At 46.3% G+C, this 21,463-nt stretch overlaps 1 protein-coding gene across 1 annotated transcript in view; it reads right to left on the minus strand.

Annotated features, from left to right (window-relative positions):
* The window catches only part of phka1a (phosphorylase kinase, alpha 1a (muscle)), a 252,415-nt gene that overhangs the window by 25,988 nt on the left and 204,964 nt on the right, over positions 1–21,463 (minus strand). The window contains exon 28 of the mRNA XM_072505235.1: positions 3,210–3,251. Coding sequence (XP_072361336.1) covers positions 3,210–3,251 — 42 coding nt within the window. The remainder of the gene's footprint in view (positions 1–3,209; positions 3,252–21,463) is intronic.

Raw genomic sequence — 21,463 nt, forward strand, 5'->3', positions numbered from 1 at the left:
CAGTTTTGTTACTAGGATTCTTACCTAAGGCTCTATTTGAAACATTGACCGTTTTCCCTATTTTAAATGTTGAACAATCTTTACTGCATATTTACTATGTTCTATTTTATTTCATATTTTCAACACTATTTTTATTTCTAGATGGACACAGTTTAACTCGAGGATCAAGTTGTGAAAAGAAGCTTTGATGGATTAATTTACTGGGCTTACCAAAAAAAAAGGAAAATAAGTAATTTACATTCATAAAGCACCTTTTGCATCATTGAGGTGTTCCAAAACACTTTACAGTCAATGAAGTATGTTTGAAATGTAGTCATCATTGTAACATAGGTAACCACAGCAGGTAATTTACACACACCAATAATGAATGGTTTCACAAATAGCAATAATTAAAAGACTGGGACTGTACCTTTAGAGTATGATGGGGGAAAGCACCAAAGGTAAGGACATTTGTGTCGTTGGTCGGTGCGCTGATTTGCCCGCACCATCCTGCCTCCAGATTTTACCATGGTAGGATGGACAGGAAATCCGGTCCAGCTACCTGACCACAAGTGGTGAGTAGCCAATTGAGGCCACTGAATGGCCTAGTATGGCTTATTGTCAGAGGCTGATTGGGTTGGGGCAGCACTGAAGGCAAGCTATGAGGTCCGCCCCACCTGGAGTTGCAGACCACCCTGTGGAGGAATACCCCTTTCCACAATGGCAGCCCAGCTGCTAAGGACTCTTTCATTTCCCTAAGAAAGCAGTCTGATGCTTCTTCTGAGCTGCAGAGCCTCCTGTTGACCCTCTAACTCCATGAGCACTCCATCTAGGTGAGTTTCCTTCACTGTGGGTTTCTAATCTCTGTCTGGATCCTGGGATTGGCGTTCTGAAACTGTCTGGAGAAATCCTGTCCAAGTAAATGTGTTTTGCATTGCTGGTTGAGGGATAAATGTTGGCCAGGAGATCAGGAAACTCCCCTGCTCTTCTTCAAATGGTGTTATGGATCTTTTACAATCACCTAAACAAGAAGATTGGGTCTCAGATTAGGATGGGTTCTAAAAGACAGCATTTCTAACATTGTGCCAGTTGCTCAATATTGCACTGTCGATCGAGATTATGTGCTCAAACCTTTAGAGTTAGGTTCAAATCCACAATTTTCTGCTGCTTCAAAGAGAATGTTACTATCAAGCCAATGTTGGCAAAAATAAACTTCATAATCAAAAGCTCACAATTGTTCATTGATTCAAAGTAGTTTAGTCAATGTTTTTAAACATCTCTGCAGAGTCTGGAGAGTCCTCACTCTCCACTGGAGTAGTACCGGATGATTGGAGGGAGGCAAATGTTGTTCCCCTATTCAAGAAAGGGAATAGGGAAATCCCTGGGAATTACAGACCCATCAGTCTTACGTCTGTGGTGAGCAAAATATTGGAAAGGATTCGGAGAGATTTATGATTATTTAGAAAAACATAGTTTGATTAAAGATAGTCAGCATGGGTTTGTGAGGGGAAGGTCATGCCTCACAAGCCTCATTGAATTCTTTGATGATGAAGGTCGGGCAGTGGATGTGGTGTATATGGATTTCAGTAAGGAATTTGCTAAGGTTCCCCATGGTAGGCTTATTTAGAAAGTTAGGGGCATGGGATACAGGGACATTTGGCTGGATGGATACAGAATTGGCTGGCCGAAAGAACGCAGCGAGTGGTAGTGGATGGAAAGTATTCCTGGAGGTCGGTGATCAATGGTGTCCCGCAAGGATCTGTTCTGGGACCTCTGCACTTTGTGGTTTTCATGAATGACTTGGATGAGGAAGTGGAAGAGTGGGTTAGTAAGTTTGCCGATGACACGAAGGTTGGTGGAGTTGTAAATAGTGTTGAGGGTTGTTGCAGTTACAACAGGACATTGATAGGATGCAGAGCTGGGCTGTGAAGTGGCAGATGGAGTTCAACCTTGGTAAATGTGAAGTGATTCATTTTGGAAGATCGAATTTGAATGCGGAATACATTGTTAAAGGCAGGATTCTTGGAAGTGTGGAGGAACAGTGGGATCTTGGGGTCCACGTACATAGATCCCTCAAAGTTGCCACCCAGGTTCATAGGGTTGTTAAGAAGGCGTATGGTGTGTTGGCTTTCATTAACAGAGGGATTGAGTATAAGAGCCACAAGGTTTTGCTGCAGCTTTATAAAACTCTAGTTAGACCACACTTGGAATATTGTGTCGAGTTCTGGTCGCTTCATTATATGAAGGATGTGGATGCTTTGGAGAGGGTACAGAGGAGATTTACCAGGATGCTGCCTGGACTGGAGGGCATGTCTTAAGAAGAAAGGTTGAGGGAGCTGGGGCTTTTCTCACTGCAGCGAAGAAGGCAGAGAGGTGACTTGATAGAGGTGTACAAGGTGATGAGAGGCATGGATAGAGTGGATAGCCAGAGACTTTTCCCCAGGGTGGAAATGGCTGTCACGAGGGGACATAATTTTAAGGTGATTGGAGGAAGGTATACGGGAGATGTCAGAGGTAGATTCTTCACACAGAGAGTGGTGGGTGTGTGGAATGCACTGCCAGCAGAGGTGATGGAGTCAGAGTCATTAGGGACATTTAAGCGACTCTTGGGCAGGCACATGGACAGCAGTAAATTGAAGGTTAGGTTAGGTGTAGGTTAGGTTGATCTTAGATTAGGATAAATGGTCGGCACAACATAGTGTACTGTTCTATGTTCTATCTCTAGAAGCATACTGATAAAACAATGCACAGTTTAAGGAACTGTCGTAAGGCACAGGTTCAATTCCTTACTTTGCTTAAATGTGCATCTGTGACCAAATACTAAGCAAAGACCAGTTACCTTCTCACAGGGAAAGAGTTTAAGGATGGATGGAGAAGTTTGGGAAACATATGAAAGTAAATTATTTGCTTGCTTTTTTGTCAAACAAATTAGTAATATTGAAGGAGAAGGGAGGAAAATGAAGTTAAAAAGGAGGGAGAAAGATTAAATATATTTTTTCGGCATACGTGCAATCAATCACAGCATGCAACAATAATTAGACATCTGTAAGAGTACACTGTACTTGTGATGCAGTGTTGTTTTAATTGAAAACTTTAAACTGATGGTTAAGTTGCATCTTCAAAGCAATACACAGTGTTTAATGTTCTGTGAGGAAGTAATTAGGTATTTGGGAAATAAAGAATTGATGAAAATTTTTGAAAGCTGCTAGTTCCAGCTACAAATATTTCACCTCCTTTTTGGTTACACCAGTAGAAAATCTACGTGAATCCATCTACAAACAGGAAAACAAATACCAGATGTATTAGTGACATAAAATTTAAACATTTTCTGAGTGAGACACTTCAAATGCCCAAATCTCTCAAGTTGCATTTATAAAATGAAGAATCATTGGTATCACAATTCGACTGCAATCAAACTGCCGAACCATGTATGTAGTATATGCTCCCCTGTTGCAACCTACTCTAAAGTGTAATACAGCCTTGTGTGGTATGCTTACTCTCTCTCCCTCCATGTAATTAAAGATAAAGTACCCAGTATTTGTTTTCCCTTGGATAAATCACTCTCTTCCTGTATACTATTTTGATTCTTTCCCTGTATGAAATGACATGTGGAAAATTGCATGCAATCTCCTCCCTATCTTTAAGTTTCTTTTGTGGTAGGTTTATTCAAGTATAAAAAATATATTCCACCCTGAAAAGCAGCGTGGCACAATGCAATCGGTGGATGCCGGGAGATCCCACTTCCAGGATCTACCTTGCCTCGTCACGCAAGATTAACGCAATCCTGCGAGATGTCACGATGTGAATCCCGCGCATTGTGGGCAGGATCATTTTCTGGCAAATCTGCATATTAGAGTGGGACAACTAGTCTCACTCTAACATGCGTTCCCGAAATCTAACCAAGGCCTGGGATCGACTTCCCTCAACTTGGAGACCTTGGGCAAGCGGCGTTCAGTGCTGGTCTCCACAAACTGGGAACGGTCTCCCAAGGTATTGGAGGCCCCCAGGTGCATGCCCTCCGGGCAGGGTGGTACACTGACACAGATGCCGCCTGGGCACTACCAGCCTGGAACACTGGCACCACCAAGGTGCCAAGCTGGCATTTATTTGTGCAGTGTTTGGGCCAGCGTGTGAGAAAACGGGGTGAAGCGTGGCCTCGTCAGAGAGTTCCCCGCTGAGGCCTCCGATCTACCCCTTGTGGGTGATAGATAGCGGGGTGTTTCTCAACACTCCAGTGCCGGTTAACACCTAGCTAATATCGCGCTACAGGACTCAGTCCCCATTCGGGTAGATCACGCCCATGGGCTATCTACTTGAAACATGGCTGATATCTTTGAGGCCACCAATTAATGAGGCCCAAGAGTACTATAATCAAACCAGATAACAAGTAGTGTTATTAATCAAGGGAGAAAACTGGGATACTCAAGATGTGCCTCATAGATCTGGAGGTGCCCTTCATTACGCAGCAGCCATGCTCTCGAAATTTTTATTCGTTCATGGGATGTGGCGGCCGCTGGCTGAGCCAGCATTTATTACCCATCCCCAAGGGCATTTTAGAGTCAACTCCATTGAATGATCACTACGGGCTATGTGATACACAACAAAGTGCAGGAGTATGGATTAGAGCTGCCAGAGGTTGCTCATTCTGATTGGTCTCATCCATGCCAAAGTGCCTGCTCTGGCAACATGACATTGGTGACCTGGGTGATGCATTTGTGAGCGGAAAAAAACTGCTAATATCCCTTGCAGGTGTAACAAGGCACATTGCACAATGCCTCTTCAGAGGAGGAGAATACTATTATATGATCATTGTACCAACATTTCACAATGCCTCTTCAGAGGGAGAGAAATACTATTATATGACCATTGTACCAACAGCATTACCCCTCGTGATGGCTATATTTAGTCAGGTTGCATCATTGTGCCCATCTGTCAGCCACATGCTGAATAAACCTGTAGTCTCCATTCATTACTCGGCTTTAAGTCCTAGCTCACGATTCTTCCCAAATGAGTCGGCCAATTTCCAGGCAACGAAAAAATAGGCAAGATGGAAAGGTGGTGTTAACAAATCATTTTTATATAACTCAGAAATTAAACAGAAAATTAACATTGTTCAACACACCTACTTACAACTACGCGTCTTTGCTCTTTCTCCTCAATACTTCTATCCTGTAAAGGCTACGCGAAAGCCTGTTTCACCTGGACCTCTTTTTGTTTCATAGGCCTTTGTGATGGTGGTTTGGCTGTGATTTCGCAGTGCTCCAGTTTGTGACAGATTAGTCCAATCTCTCTGCAAGCGTATATCGTGCGGGTGGAATGTTTGCCAGTTCTGTTCTTCCAGGACACCGTACATTTTTGTTTGCTACTGCTCCAGAATTATCCTCTGCTTCGATGCTCCCCAAGGTACAAAGTATGTGCCCCGCTGAGCAGAGCTTGGATCATCCTGTGGTCCTCCAATATTGAGTCCACTTCTATATCTGACTGCACCATCTACTCTTGCTCACTAGTAATATGTGAGGCACCAGGTGAAAACCCAACTATCCATCTTCCCGGTCCCTTCTAAGTGTGCATATGCGAATTGGTGCAAAGTCTTCATGGCTCCTGCGATGTGCGGCCTCCGAATGAGTGACCCCCTCTGAGGAGTCTTCATCCTGTTCCTGCAACACCTGCTGCAGAATAGTGATGGGCCTGTGGGAGTTGAACTGTCCAGGTGGCTGTCCTGACGTCAAGGTGAACACGAGTGAGTGTTGTATTCCACATGGTTGTGATATTTAATTTTGTCACCAGATAGGTGGGAGGCCCTTAGCTCTCCATTTAAAATGGCCAGGTAAACAAACTCTGCCCATCTCTAGCCCTTCTCTTTCATACTCTATTTTCCTTTATTCTGTAAGGAAGGATAGAACAGACCTATCATTCAGCAATGAAATGTGTTGAGTAGGTGGAAGAGCAACAGTTGTGGAGGGTCACAATGAGGGATAGGTTTAATATGTATTAAGATGAGGGTGTGTGTTAAGGGTGGTTCAGATGGTGATGCAAAGTGGTACCTAAACAAAGAAGGTTGGGTGCAGCTGCAAGGTAAGTCGTGTAAAGAGAGATATACAGGAGTAGGTTTCAGAAGGCAGAGTGATGGCAGTGCATGATATGCACATCAGGATATAGTTGATTGTGCAACTGTACTCACCTTTACTGCCTTGATTAGTCATTAAACCATTTTCAATACTGTATCTAGGAGCATGGCACCACACTACAACATCTAACCTCAGTAATCTCCAGTCATGTCTTCCAGCTTTGAGGTAGGCTTCTTCCTCCAACCTGCAGGGAAGAGTATTTCCCTGCAGGCCATTTCACAACACAGAATCAGACCTAGGGAGATATCTGCAAACTTAATTCAACCTTGCCAGCTTGGGAATCCATTTGTCTAGTCGCTTCCTCTGTTTCACAACTTCGATCATCATTCATCCATCAAATGTCACCTTCGCAGTGTCTCTTTAAACAGTTCAGCTGAAATAGACTCATCCGGGTCACCACATTGCCTGCTCGAGTTAATTGCTTGGGAAATTCAGAAGTTAATTGTAAATGCTACGGCGGGGTTAAAATGCCACCATCAAACACGCTGCAGATACTTTCAGGTACCCCACATGCTACCATTGGGTTCTCCTGCTCCAAGCACATCGCTATGTCAAAATTCCAATCATGGAGTGAGTCTAAACCAGGAAGTACAAGTTTGAATTTTTAAGTGATAACATAAGAAATAGGACTTGGTTATTTTATAAACAAAATTTATTAATGCAAAAGAAAAGCAATATTTAAACTTTTAAACTTCAACTTTAACAAGCAGATTACAAGTAGTTTCTTTATTTTTCCTGTGGGCTCGATTACTCTAATTCTTTTCATGTTCAACATGGGACAGTGACAAATATTAAAATACTTTTCAAAATGTCTAAAAGACTAATGGACTACAAAAGCTAAAAAAAACTCATCCAGCAAAATATCAGACCAAGCTAGAGTCACAGACTAGTGTTACAGACACTCGTCGGTTGTGGCAAGGCCTAAACAGCATAACGGGCTACAAAGCGAAGCCGAGCTATGTCTCTGGCAGGAGCGCACCCCTCCCGATGAACTCAATGCATTCTATGATTGGTTCGAGCAGGAAACCATCGATCCGCTGTCAAGTGCCCCAGCAGCCCGAAACACTTCCATGCTGTAGCCATCTGGGATGGCCACGTCCCGATTACAAAATGGACACTTGCAAAGAATGCAGGGAAAATTGGACAATACCGAAAAAGCAAGCAGGTGCAAGGTCTGTCTGTTGATTAGAGCCTTAGCTCTCAGACAGGACCGGTACTGCTAAGCCATCTACATATAATGAGCCATCCCCGGAAACAAAAGGCAACAATTAGGTAAACAATGCTAAGCCAGGCATCCCGGTGCCAGAGGAGACTAAAACAAAGCAAACTAACGGCCACCTAGGACACGCCCAGCAACCAGGGAACCCACCCCTCTATTGGAGGAAAATCGATAAGGACAATTGGGAAATGGCCCAATTAATTGGGGCCAAATTCAAGGCCCGCCCAAAAGCACGCGAAACCCTTTTGGGGTATAAAAAGGACTCCCCAAGAGAGGATCGCTCTCTTGGGCTTGGCTCTCAGTGAGGAGAGACCTGCCTAGCAGCTATGCCAGACCAAGTAAGTTCCAAGTAAACGCACGCTACGAGATAGACGCTCCTAGTTGCTATCCTGTAAACAGCTCAGCCCAGCAGCCTCAGAACCGAGCAACGGCCATTGTTCCTCTGACTGAGTGGGCACCCGAAGCTAAGTATAGGTTTTTAGTAATAGTGGTAGTTTAGTTTGTAGAGTTTATGCATGAGTAGATTTGACTGTGTGTAAATAAATGAGCATTGCTTTTGAACTTACTAACTGATGTATCGAGTCTTTGATCAGTATTCGGTTCTGAACCTTGTGGCGGTGTCGAAAGATACCTGGCGACTCTTGAGCAAACATGATTAAACAGAGCCAAATTAAGAGACAACACCAAGTTAGCAACATTTACTGGCGACATCCGACGGGACTCGACTTAGAAGTGATCTAACCACTCCGAGAGAACCCAAATTTGAATTGAGAATCCAATTGGAAACAGAAAAACCACAAGCGTAAGAACAGTACTGATCAAGCCTCCGAGATTCGGGAGTGTGTTAATGCATGCGTACTAACAGGGATATAAGGTAAACCTGAGAGATTTTGTTGCGTAAAACTGTCGGGAGGTTTGGAGGCCGGAAATTAGCGTAAGCCATACCCGTGTTTACACCACCACTTTATCACCCCCTGTTCCAAATTCAGTAGAGAACCCAGATAGAGAAAATGACAATGAAGGCAATGGAACGCCTTATGAACCCCCAAGAATTTGAGGTCGCAGCGACCAGTGGAGTAGGACTGTGTCCCCTTTGGGAAGATGAGATCAGGAAATATCTCAAAGGGAAGGGATGGCCCCTTTGGAGTGAACTCTGCGCTAATGGGGAAACAGGTCCCGGGAGTATAGGACATACTTGGTGGGAGAACCTGTCAGAGATACACAAGAAGAGCTTAGGGAAAACTCGCAAGCCGATGGCAATCGTGTCTGCCTGGCACAATTGCGAGGCACAGAGGAGGTCGTTCGGACGCTCCGTAGAGAGTTAGAGGAGAGAGTCAGAAATAGTGAGGTAGACGTGAGTGAAGGAGAGAAGGAGAATAGAGATTTAAAAGAGCAGTTAGCAGTAAGGGACACAGAGGTGGATGATGCCAAGGGGGCACACCAGTCTTGTCTCGCGCATTTGAGTAGCTTCCAAACGCAATACGATAAGGCCTACCAGGACACGCAACGTGCGGTCTTGGTAAGACAAGAGACCGAGCAACAAGTCGAGAAATTGCAGAAACAGTGCAATGCTCTGAAAGCAGCCCTACGAGCACTCCATACTTCCACGACGGAACAAAGGCAGAGCTCTGTAGACCACGCAAAGTGCCGGAAGCAAATTGCAGAATTGCAATCTCTGCTTTCCGTTCAGAATAGGTTTCAAAGCACATTTGGACCACGGTTAGATCAGGAAAACCGCCCCAATTGGCAGGAATTGAACGAGACTGCCCATAGATACGTACATGGGACATATACGCAGGAAAACCCCCAGAAAAGGAGAGCGCCCCAACCCCCAACCGAACAGGGAGAACACACCTCCATGAACCCTGTAACCACACACCGCAGGGCCACAGCAGAAGGAGAAGCAGATTTCCTTTATACAACCCCGTTAACTGTGACCCAATTACGGGACGTGTGTGGGAAAATTACACCGTTCCTTCCCACATCAGACCACCACCAATTTTTCACGAAAGTCAAACAGCAGGCTACCATGTACGGTCTGGACGAAAAGAAGCAAGTGAAGCTCACAGTTTTAAGCCTCTACCCTTCAGTCGTGGCAGCCCTTCCCGAACCACAGAATGTAGGAGGAGGCACACTCCAAGAGATGCACACAGCGATCCTTGATGCGATCGGCTACAACAGAGGAGTCCCTGTAGAAGGTCTAAATAAGTGTAGGCAAAAGAAGACAGAACACCCCACAGCGTTTACTGGACGCTTGTGGATACACTTCACAGCAGTTTTCAGAGAGTTAGACCGTGCCCATTTGTCCCCAGATAATATGGCCAAATGGACTTGAATCCTAGTCCCCCATGCCACAGATGCAGGACAGAAAGCTTGCGCAAATTATGACACCTCAGATGAGGCCCACAATGAGAAATGGGTTTTGAAGAGATTGTCCCGCGCTTGGGAGCAATCAATTGCAGGCAAAACCGCATTTATAACACCCGATGAAGAGCAGGCAGAGATGAACCCAGTTAAAGCGCACCAGAACCCCGCATGGGTAAATGAGGGCAGGAACAGCCCGCCCCAGCCCAAAGCTCAAGAATGTTACAACTGTGGACAGCTCGGACACTTTGCACGAGAGTGCAATGTGCCCCAAAAGCAGCAGAGAAGCCAACAGACAGGCACCCTAAACAGGAATAGGGCTAAGCCGATCCATAGCGTTAGCGTCCGTTCAGAGAATGCAGACATAAACGCCACCAACTGACGGTGTTCGGGCTCCCCAACTTAGGTCTGCGACACCCTTTGGGACAAGTCCGGTAGACCGGTAGTAGCAGGCAAAGTTCGGGGACACCCCATAGAATTTCTTTGGGACACAGGAGCGACCAGCACCACACTCAATTCCTCCACGATGTTTCAGCGAGACATGTGGCCCATAACAGACACCATCACACTCAGCAGTTTTACAGGCCATTTACAACAGGGACACATCACAGCCCCTGCAGCAATACAAATAGGGAACATCACAACTAAGCACCTTGTAGTTTTGGTTGATTTGCCCCAGACAGCAGAACATATCCTTGGGATCGATTTCATGAGCTCCCATAACCTTTCTTTTGATCCAGTTAACAAGTGTGTTTGGAAAATGGCAAAGGCAGCACGAGGCCCCGCCACACTCACAGTAGGAGTGTATGTAAACAGGATTAGCTCAGTAGGAGACTTCTGGTTCGACCCTCGAGCCATTAGTGCAGACAAACAGGTTAGGGCAGTCCTGCAGGAACATAAAGCAGCATTTGCACAGCACAATTTGGCTGGCTTTGTGAACATTACAGGTCCTGACCCTAAACCCCAGAAGCAGTACGGATTTCCCCAGGAAGCAGAGGGAGAAATTTCCAAAGTAATAGAGAGTTTGTTGGATCAAGGCGTACTCAGATCAGTAGCCTCCACAAACAACGCACCAATTTGGGCCGTCAGGAAACCCGATGGATCATGGCGACTGACCATTGATTACCGGGAACTGAACAAAGTAACCCCAGCAGCAGCCCCGACCGTAGCCACGAGTCCCGAGACCATGCTCAAACAGGGACTCCAGTCAAAATTTGTTTCGGTTTTGGACATTAGTAACGGCTTTTGGTCCATTCCATTGGCTAAAGCGTGCCAGTACAAATTCGCCTTTACATTCCAAGGGCAACGATACACGTGGGCGTGCCTTCCACAAGCCATCCACAACTCCCCCTCCATTTTCCACCGACAGCTGGCAAATGGATTAGCAAAATTTTCCCGCCCCGATTGTCTGGTCCAGTACGTAGACAACTTGTTACTACAGACAGACACAAAGGGAGAGCACATTTCGCTTCTCGCCGAACTCCTAGCACTCCTAAAAGAAATTGGTTGTAAAGTCAACCCCAAGAAGGCCCAGATTTTGAAAGAGAAAGTGATTTACTTGGGAACAGTGATCACACATGGTAAATGCGAGATCGAGCAGAAGAGAATTGACTTGATCATCAAATTGCCCCTTCCCACAATGTCTCAGCCTTCCAGTCATTTTTAGGACTGGTTGGCTACTGCCGAAACCATATTGACGGTTTCGCCACTAAAGCAGCGCCCCTTTCCAAACTTCTCAAGAAGCAGGCACCTTGGGAATGGCTTCCACAGCATACGGATGCCGTGGATGCTTTAAAAAGAGCCCTCAGCATTACAGGTTTACAGGTCTCAGATCCACTTTCCCCATACGCAATCGAAGTTGCAAGCACCGACCGAACCCTTTCGGGCGTGCTCCTCCAGGAACGCCATGACCAATTACACCCCGTAGCATACACCTCATGCGTGTTAGACCCTGTGGAGCAAGGATTTTCTGCCTGTTAGAGGCATCTGCTCGAAGTTTTTTGGGCAGTACAATACTTCACCTACGTTACAGGACTCAACCCCATCACCATCCTCACAGAACACACCCCGACACAACTATTGTTGGACGGCCGACTTAAGGATGGCACAGTCAGCCAAATCCGCGCAGCCCGTTGGACCCTTCTTTTACAGGGACATAACATCACAGGAAAACAAACCAAGACCCACACCTTCCTTGCTGATAATTTGCAGTATGCAGGCACCCCTCACGAGTGTGAGATCATCATCACAAAACAGAATACAGGCCCATTTATTCCTAAAACACCTCCCAGAAAAACAGGTAGTACACCCCAGAGACCCCAGCCCACAGACACATGTGCACCCCTGAAGATTTATGTGGATGGCTCCTCCACAGTGTTAAATGGAAAAGAGAATTACCGGTTGCGGTATTTACGTAGAGGACACGCAGGGATGCGCCCTAGATGAGATTGCATTAAAGTTGCCAGGACACTTAGGCTCGCAGGCAGCAGAGCTGGCAGTGGTCGCTTACATTGTAGACTACCCCGACTTTTTCCCGACCCCAGTAGACATCTATTCAGACAGCTTGTATGTATGTAATAGTTTGACGGAATTCCTACCCCTGTGGGAAATGAGAGGATTTGTTTCTGCGGACGGTAAACTCCTACCCTCAGCCCCATTACTCCGCCATATCTTAGAGACAGTGAAGGAGAGGAAATACGGAAGAATTAAGGTTCGCAGTCATCACCGTTCTTCCCCCCCATGTAACGTTAAAGCAGACACCCTAGCAAAGGCAAGCTCCAGGCATGGTTATTTTTGGAACCCACCCAAAAGCACCCCAGTACACACAGTTCACAGACCAACATTCAGGATTAGGCGAAGTCACAGAAAGAGAACGAGAAACTCAGGGAAGTTTTAAAGCCCCGTATGATAAATACAAGAATGCAATAACCACAATGACGGCGTGATTTTAAAGGATGGCATTTATATAGTTCCCAGCAAGGACAGGAACCTGATCACTTATCCATGACAATCATGGACACCAAGAAATTGAACCCACCATAGCCCACCTCAGACCGCTCTGCTGGAGGCCTGATTTAAAAACCGATGTAACGCACTACATAGAGAATTGCTTAATCTGTGCCCAGAACAATCCGGACAGATATGCGAAAAAGGCTCAACTTGGTCATACCCGCCCTGTTAATGGACCCGGGACAAATCTCCAGATAGATTATATAGGACCCCTACCCCCTTGCAGAAATGGTTATAAGTATGTGTTGGTAGTCATAGATACGTTCACAAAATGGGTGGAAGCATTTCCATCGCAAACTAATACGGCCAAGACGACGGCTAAAATATTAACACACCATATCTTTACAAGATGGGGCCTCCCCCGCAGTATAGAGTCCAATCAAGGCTCCCATTTCACAGGACGTGTAATGAAAAACGTCCTCACGATTTTCGGCATTCGACAAAAGTTTCATTTTGCATACCACCCCCAGTCGAGTGGTATTGTAGAGACGATGAATAGGTAATTAAAAGCCACCCTCAGGAAAATGGTTCAGCAGAATAACAGCACCTGGGATTCAGTTCTCCCATTTGCTTTAATGTTTATAAGAAACACGGTATCCACGTCCACAGGATACACCCCCCACACCCTCGTGACCGGACACCCCATGAAAGGCACTGAGTATTTATTAGGACTGGATTTGGCCAGCCCCACAGTTACAGCCTTCACACATGAAAATGCGGTTCAACGGTTATACAGAACATAAAGGCTGCCCAACTCGAAGCAGCTGTGAGATTTGGAACCAGGAAGAAACAGAGCAAGGCTTGTTTCGACAAAACAGTACACGCCACTGAGTTTGCAGTAGGGCAGCAAGTCATGCTTTCCCTTTACAACCCCAGTTCATTTCTTTCCCCTAAATTTTCCGGACCGTACTCCATTTCGGACAAAGTCAGCCCCTCGGTATACAAGGTTACATATCCCAATGGTAAGTCTGCGTGGTTTCACATAAACCAGCTGAAGGCTGATGGCTCGCAGAATAACCACACACACCACATCCTGCTCGCAACAGCAGGCGAGCACGCCCCGCCCACAGATGACGTTTTCCTAACCTCCCCCACCCAGTCCAGCCACAACTTCAACTCCGCCCCCAGAGGCACAACTCCGCCTCTCCCTTCCTTCACCCAGCAGCGACAGCGACAGTGATAGCGATCACAATGACGATGGCCACAGTAAACCACTCCCAGCGATTCAGAGCATGACCCCTTCGAGATTACATATATCAAAGTCCCTGACCCAGATCCACTGCCCGACGATTACGGATTGAAACCTAGCAGCCCCAACCTCGACACACGATTCTGGCACCGAGACAATTTGTTCAGGCTCATGAGATGAGATGGACCCCAATTTGCCCCAAGCAGCTTTAGCACGGTTACTACAGTCACGAGTTTGGCAGCCGGGAGAAGATGATGACATAAAAGTCTGACTCCCACCAAACAAATCTCTTTGCGACCCTGTTCGCTATTGAGCAGTGAGGTGTTCAGATGTTGGAGAAAAAAGGAACCGCTGGAGAGATACGGTGTCCTTTCTGATGGCACCTGCACCATGTTTGTTGTATGTTTGTTCGTTAGTGCTAATGTTAAGTGTTGTGTGTAAACTTGAAACTTTTCACAGCCCCACTCCTTTAACGCCCGCCCCCTGGCTGTTAATGGAACAAGTTTGTCCCCAGACAGCAGTTCAGAGGAACTAGTTTGTCAACAGAAACCAGTTTAAAGGTACAAGTTTGTCGCCAGACAACCGTTCAGAGGAAGTACTTTATCGACACACGACTCATAGCTACTCTCCTGATGTGAGAGGAAGCCCCCACGAGAACCACATTCTTACCCGTTCTTGTTGGTTGCTCAGGCAGTGGAGAAACGGCATTAGTCCCCGTCCTGCCTGAGGACCCCCCATCTGGTCAGCTACGCTTGGGTAGAGCACGAACAGCATTGATCACCGTCCTACCCAGGGTTCCACCCATTTCTTACCCGCCGCGACTCAATTCAAAATTCTTTTGTTTGGTTTTGGCAACCCTTAGGTTGCTTCCGTATGCTATTTACATCCCCAAACACTAGGATCGTAGATCGCACATGCTGCAAGCCAGCCCGCACAATGTCAGTATTTTTCTCGGATGTCTTGTCCAAATATTTGGTTTAAAAAAAAAGAAAAATGAGGGAATCACAGATGGTGACCAATTATAAAGGGAAATTGGCAACAAAGGACAGACAGACAGACATACAAGATCTTAAGCAAGATAATAACAGATATTATGCTTGTGTTCACAGAACTCTGGAACCTCAGGAACCCCAGAGGAAGACAAAGAAGATGTCCGACAAAGATGAAGACAGCCTTCGTGTTCACATGGATCTTAGCGGGATCCCTTCAGTTGAGCGCGGACGCTACCCCCCTGACCCCTACCACACAAGCCGTGAATGATTCCCACCCCTGCAATACACAGAACCCCGAGATAGCTAGCCCCGCGACAGCTAGCAATACCCCAACCTGGTGTGATAGGTTTATCACCTGGTACTCACTATCTTATGTAGTAGAAGCCCTACTAGTGCTGGCGATACTTTGCAGTGCCGTGCAGACACAGAGTCAGGAAATGGCGAAAGAGAGACTACCGCTCTCGCACCCCGGTATACAGGATTAGGTCCCCTATTTTCAGATTTCACCAAACCCCCGAACCCCTTGACATGAATTAAAGTGCATCCATTTCTCCTTATGTATTCTGTGAAATAAAGAGATGTAAACCTCTGTGTCTGACTGCCAGGCCAGAGAAATTTGTGTGCTGCTATTTTGTACATTTAAAATGTTGTGGATTTTTGGATTGTTTGAATGAGGATAGTTTATTGAGAATAGTCAGAGGTTCCAGTTTTTATTTTTCTGTATTGCATGCAGTGATGTCATAGTGCCCTGTAGAGTTTTATAATACTGTATGTATTTAAAATGATTCAGGTAAAATTGTGTTGCATAGGATAGGACTGATTATGGGTGCCCCGTTTGGTCAGAAGACGAAGATGACGCAGTAATGTGATCCTTCACGCTTCGCGGTGAGGATCGCAATGAGGGTGTGTAGCCATCTGGGATGGCCACGTCCCAATTACTAAATGGACACTTGCAAAGAATGCAGGGAAAATTGGACAATACCGAAAAAGCAAGCAGGTGCAAGGTCTGTCTGTTGATTAGAGCCTTAGCTCTCAGACAGGACCGGTACTGCTAAGCCATCTACATATAATGAGCCATCCCCGGAAACAAAAGGCAACAATTAGGTAAACAATGCTAAGCCAGACATCCCAGCGCCAGAGGAGACTAAAACAAAGCAAACCAACGGCCACCTAGGACACACCCAGCAACCAGGCAACCCACCCCTCTATTGGAGGAAAATCGATAAGGACAATTGGGAAACGGACCAATTAATTGGGGCCAAGTTCAAGGCCCGCCCAAAAGCGTGCGAAGCCCTTTTGGGGTATAAAAAGGACTCCCCAAGAGAGGATCGCTCTCTTGGCCTTGGCTCTCAACGAGGAGAGACCTGCCTAGCAGCTACGCCAGACCAAGTAAGTTCCAGGTCAACGCACGCTACGAGATAGACGCTCCTAGTTGCTATTCGGTAAACAGCTCAACCCAGCAGCCTCAGAACCGAGCAACGGCCATTGTTCCTCTGACTGAGTGGGCACCTGAAGCTAAGCTTTTAGTAATAGTGATAGTTTAGGTTGTAGAGTTTTATGCACGAGTAGATTTGACTGTGTAAAAATAAATGAGCATTGCTTTTGAACTTACTAACTGGTGTATCGAGTCTTTGATTAGCATTCGGTTCTGAACCTTGTGGCGGTGTCAAACGATACCTGGCGACTCTTGAACAAACGTGATTAAACAGAGCCAAATTAAGAGACAACACCAAGTTAGCAACAATGCCCACTGTCACTTCCAAAGTCAGATTGGCCTTCCTGAAAGTGAACCCTCGGAAGGCGACTGGTTCGGACGGGCTCCCTGGTCATGCACTGAGAGCCTGCGCAGACCAGCTGGCAGATGTGTTCACGGACATCTTCAACCTGCCCCTACTCCGCTCCAAAGTCCCCGCATGCTTCAAGAACACCATCATACTGGTGCCAAAGAAGAACCAGGCAACGTGCCTCAATGACTACCGTCCGGTGGCCCTGACATCATTCTTAATGAAGTGCTTTGAGAGGTTGGTCATGAAGCGCATCAACTCCATACTCCCAGAATGCCTAGATCCACTGCAATTCGCATACCGCCGCAACTGGTCCACAGCAGACGCCATCTCCCTGGCTCTACACTGATCCCCAGAACATCTCGACAATAAGGACCTACATCAGACTCCTATTTATTCACTACACCTTAATCCCAGCCAAGCTCAAATCAAAGCTCCAAACCATCGGACTTGGCTCCTGACTCTGCAACTGGATCTTCGACTTGCTGACCCGCAGACCACAATCACTAAAAATAAACAACACCTCCTCCACGATAGTCCTCAATACCAGGCCCCGCAAGGCTGCGTACTTAGTCCCCTATTATACTCCCTATACACACATATGACTGCACGGCAAGATTTGCTGACGACACGACCATAGTGGGCCGGATCATGAACAACGACGAGTCAGAATACATGGGGGGGGGGGGGGGGGGGGGGGGGGGGGGGAAAGAGAGAAAGATAGAGAACCTAGTAGAGGGGTGCAATGACAACAATCTATCCCTCAATGCCAGCAAAATTAAAGAGGTGGTCATTGACTTCAGGAAGCAAAGTACTGTGCACACCCCAGTTTGCAACAACGTGGCAGAGGTGGAGATGGTCAACAGCTTCAAATTCCTAGGGGTGCATATCACCCCTGGTCCACCCACGTTGAATCGACCACCAAGAAAGCGCAACAGCGCCTATACGTCCTCAGGAAACTAAGGAAATTCGGCATGTCCACACTGACTCTTACCAACTTTTTCAGATGCACCATAGAAAGCATCCTATCTGGCTGCATCACAGCCTGGTATGGCAATTGCTCAGCCCAAGACCACTAGAAACTTCAGAGAGTTGTGAACACAGCCCAGTCCATTACACAAACCTGCCTACCACCCATCTATCTACATCTCCCGCTGCCTGGGGAAAGCGGGAAGCATAATCAAAGACCCCTCCCACCCGGCTTACTCACTCTTCCAACTTCTTCCATCAGGCAGGAGATACAAAAGTCTGAGAACACGCGCAAACAGATTCAAAAACAGCTTCCTCCCCGCTGTTACCAGACTCCTAAATGCCCCTCTTTTGGATTGATCTGATTAATACTACACTCCTGTATGCTTCACCCGATGCCGGTGCCTATGTATTTACATTGTGTACCTTGTATTGCCCTATTATGTATTTTCTTTTCATGTACTTAATGATCTGTTGAGGTGCTCGCAGAAAAATACTTTTCACTGTACCTCGGTACACATGACAATAAACAAATCCAATCCAATCCAATCAATAATTTGCAACAGCTACGAATGCTGTATCCGCTTTCAATAAAATATGAAATCAAAGAAATACCCTGGCAGAAATTAAAAACCGTATCATTTTATTTTTTTTCTCAGAGGGGGTTTGAGCTGCTGCCGGCCACCACCGTTTTCTCCCTATTGGATTTCCAACATGCAGAGGCCGATTGGCCTGGCGGGGCTTCATGACAGGTTGTCAGGGGGGAGATGGCAGCCTCAGTCTTTTCTGCTTCGGTCGTGTCAGCTTCATGAACCAACATCCATATGTCGCCAACATTTCCGAGTGAGTATGGTGGCAACAATGTGATAACCGGCAGATGAAATTGATTTCTTTAGTGATGTTGATTGAGGGATAAATATTGGACAGAGCGACTCCAAGGAGATCTTGCCTGCTCTTCTTCAAAATGGTGCCAAGGGGTCTTTTACACCCACCCGAACAGGTTTATGGGACCTCGGCTCGATGTCTCATCTGAGAGATGGCACCTCTAATTGTGCATTGCTCCCTCACAACTGCACTGGAGGGTCAACCCAGCTTTTTATGCGCTTGAGGCCCTGGAGTGGGACTTAAAACATGTAATTTCTTAACATTAACACCCAAATTTCCATTAAACAGTACTTCATAGGAATATACAACTCTCATTTCACTTACACAGGCAGGCAAAGGTGATACTTGCATTTACGAAGCAAGATTCTTTCTCTCTCTCTGAGCTCCGTCCAGCCCCTCAAATTAACTCCTGGGGTGTCCAGACTTCAAATCATCATCGTTATCTTGGCTGTTTGATTTCCCACTCTCGTTCACATAAAGGAACAGAACTATGCTATTTTAATAAAAATAAATTTAGAGTACCCAATTCATTTTTTTCCAATTAAGGAGCAATTTAGCGTGGCCAATCCACCTACCCTGCACATTTTTGGGTTGATGGGGTGAAATACACGCAATCACGGGGAGAATGTGCAAACTCGACCCGGACAGTGACCCAGGGCCAGGGTCGAACCAGGGACCTCGGCGCCTTGAAGCAGCAATGCTAACCACTGCGCCACCGTGCTGCCCAGAAGTATGCTATTGATATGCAACAAACCTCCCATTTACAGACAAACTAGGCCATCAGACTCTGTAATGGGCTAATGGCTGGTCAAACAAGAGTGTCCCAGAGGACAATGGATCTTGAGTGAATCACCCTGGCTGAACAGAGGCATCCTGCGTACTCCCACCAACAAGTTGAAGTCTGAATGCGACAATGTAACTCAGGCCAGGTGTGGGTACAGTGGGTATATCCATCTGACTCCATGTTAGCAGTTTTTCCCCTCAGTCTATCAACGCCTAAATTGCCTACTACATCGTCGATCCCATTTCTGGACCCAATTTCCTAATATCGTCCTCCTGTAACAGTGTTAAAAATTAATTTACACTTGAATGAATAAGTGCTAACATTTTACTGGGAAATTTTGTTGAAGGCTAGTAAGTAGCAAAATGCAATGTAGTTTAATGAGGAGTCTCTCTGCAAAGTACTGTAGTTAAACTTGTGGCAGACATTGGAAGGGAGTCAGGGACGTCCATGATTCTAGCTCTAAATTTTTGTAACTCCTGTGTGATCTGCATCATGAATATAAATATGTTTCCCTGCAGAATGCTTTCCATTTTTAATTCCACATGTTGCTGTCCACCTACGACCACAATAACGGAGTGCTGATGGCTGTGCTATTATCCCTACTACAAAATTCTGAGTAGGGTTCCACAGGTTCTGCCTGGCCTCTGTGATTACCGGCAAAAAATTGGATTCTTTCCTTGCTTGGTTTGGACAAATGCATTTTCCAACAAGAGATATGGGCAGGTGCTGCATCTGGCAAATTTGAACTTTCAGCCCAGGGGTGCCAATGCAGTGCACTGCGATTACAATTGGCTAATTGAACACATACCAGGGCTGAAAATGATCTACTTAACACTGCACAACGTATCATTTTTATTCTTTAACAGCAATTAGAAATATTTCTACAAATATACAGGTTTTTTTTAAATAAATATATTTTATTGAAATTTTTTCAAACAAATTTTTTTTCCCCTTACTGAGCAAACATAACAGTAAAGAAATTTTAACAATAAACAAATAACTAAACAACATAATCATTTAACATGAACTAAAACCTCCACCCCCCCCTCCCCCCTGGGTTGCTGCTGCAGGTCATCTGTCTTCCCACTAACGTTCCTCTAGGTAGTCGAGGAATGGCTGCCACCGCCTGGTGAACCCTTGAGCCGATCCTCTCAGGGCAAACTTTATCCGCTCCAGTTTAATGAACCCCGCCATATAGTTTACCCAGGCCTCCAGTCCGGGGGGTTTCGCCTCCTTCCACATGAGTAGAATCCTACGCCGGGCTACTAGGGACGCAAAGGCCACAATGTCGGCCTCTTTCGCCTCCGGCACTCCCGGCTCATCCGCAACTCCAAATAGAGCAAGCCCCCAGCCTGGTTTGACCCGGGCCTTCACCACTTTAGAGATCACTCCCGTCACTCCCTTCCAATACGCCTCCAGTGCCGGGCACGACCAAAACATATGTGCGTGGTTTGGGCTTCCGCTGCACCTCCCACACTTGTTCTCCACTCCGAAGAACCTGCTCAATCTTTCTCCCGTTATGTGTGCTCTATGTAGCACCTTGAATTGAATCAGGCTAAGCCTGGCGCATGAGGAAGAGGAGTTTACCCTGCTTAGGGCATCAGCCCACATACTTTCCTCTATCTCCTCCCCTAGCTCCTCTTCCCACTTTCCTTTTAGTTCGCCCACTAACTCCTCCCCCTCTTCCCTCATCTCTCGGTATATCTCTGACACCTTGCCCTCTCCGACCCACACCCCCGAAAGCACTCTGTCCTGAATCCCCTGTACCGGGAGCAGCGGAAATTCCCTCACCTGTTGTCTAGTGAACGCCCTCACCTACATATATCTAAGGAAGTTTCCCCGAGGTAACTTATACTTTTCCTCCAATGCTCCCAAGCTCGCAAACGTCCCATCTATAAATAAATCTCCCACCCTCCTAACTCCCACTGGTGCCAGCTCTGAAATCCTCCATCTATTCTTCCTGGGGCAAACCTATGGTTGTTCCTGATTGGGGACCCCACCAGGGCTCCCTGCACCCCTCTCTGTCGCCTCCACTGTCCCCAGATATTCAATGTTGCCGCCACCACCGGGTTCGTGGTAAACTTTTTAGGTGAGATCGGTAGCGGCGCCGTCACCAGCGCCTCTAAGCTCGTCCCTTTACAGGATTTTCTCTCCAGTCTTT

This window comes from Scyliorhinus torazame, chromosome 5 (assembly GCF_047496885.1).
Source record: "Scyliorhinus torazame isolate Kashiwa2021f chromosome 5, sScyTor2.1, whole genome shotgun sequence".
Taxonomy (NCBI): domain Eukaryota; kingdom Metazoa; phylum Chordata; class Chondrichthyes; order Carcharhiniformes; family Scyliorhinidae; genus Scyliorhinus; species Scyliorhinus torazame.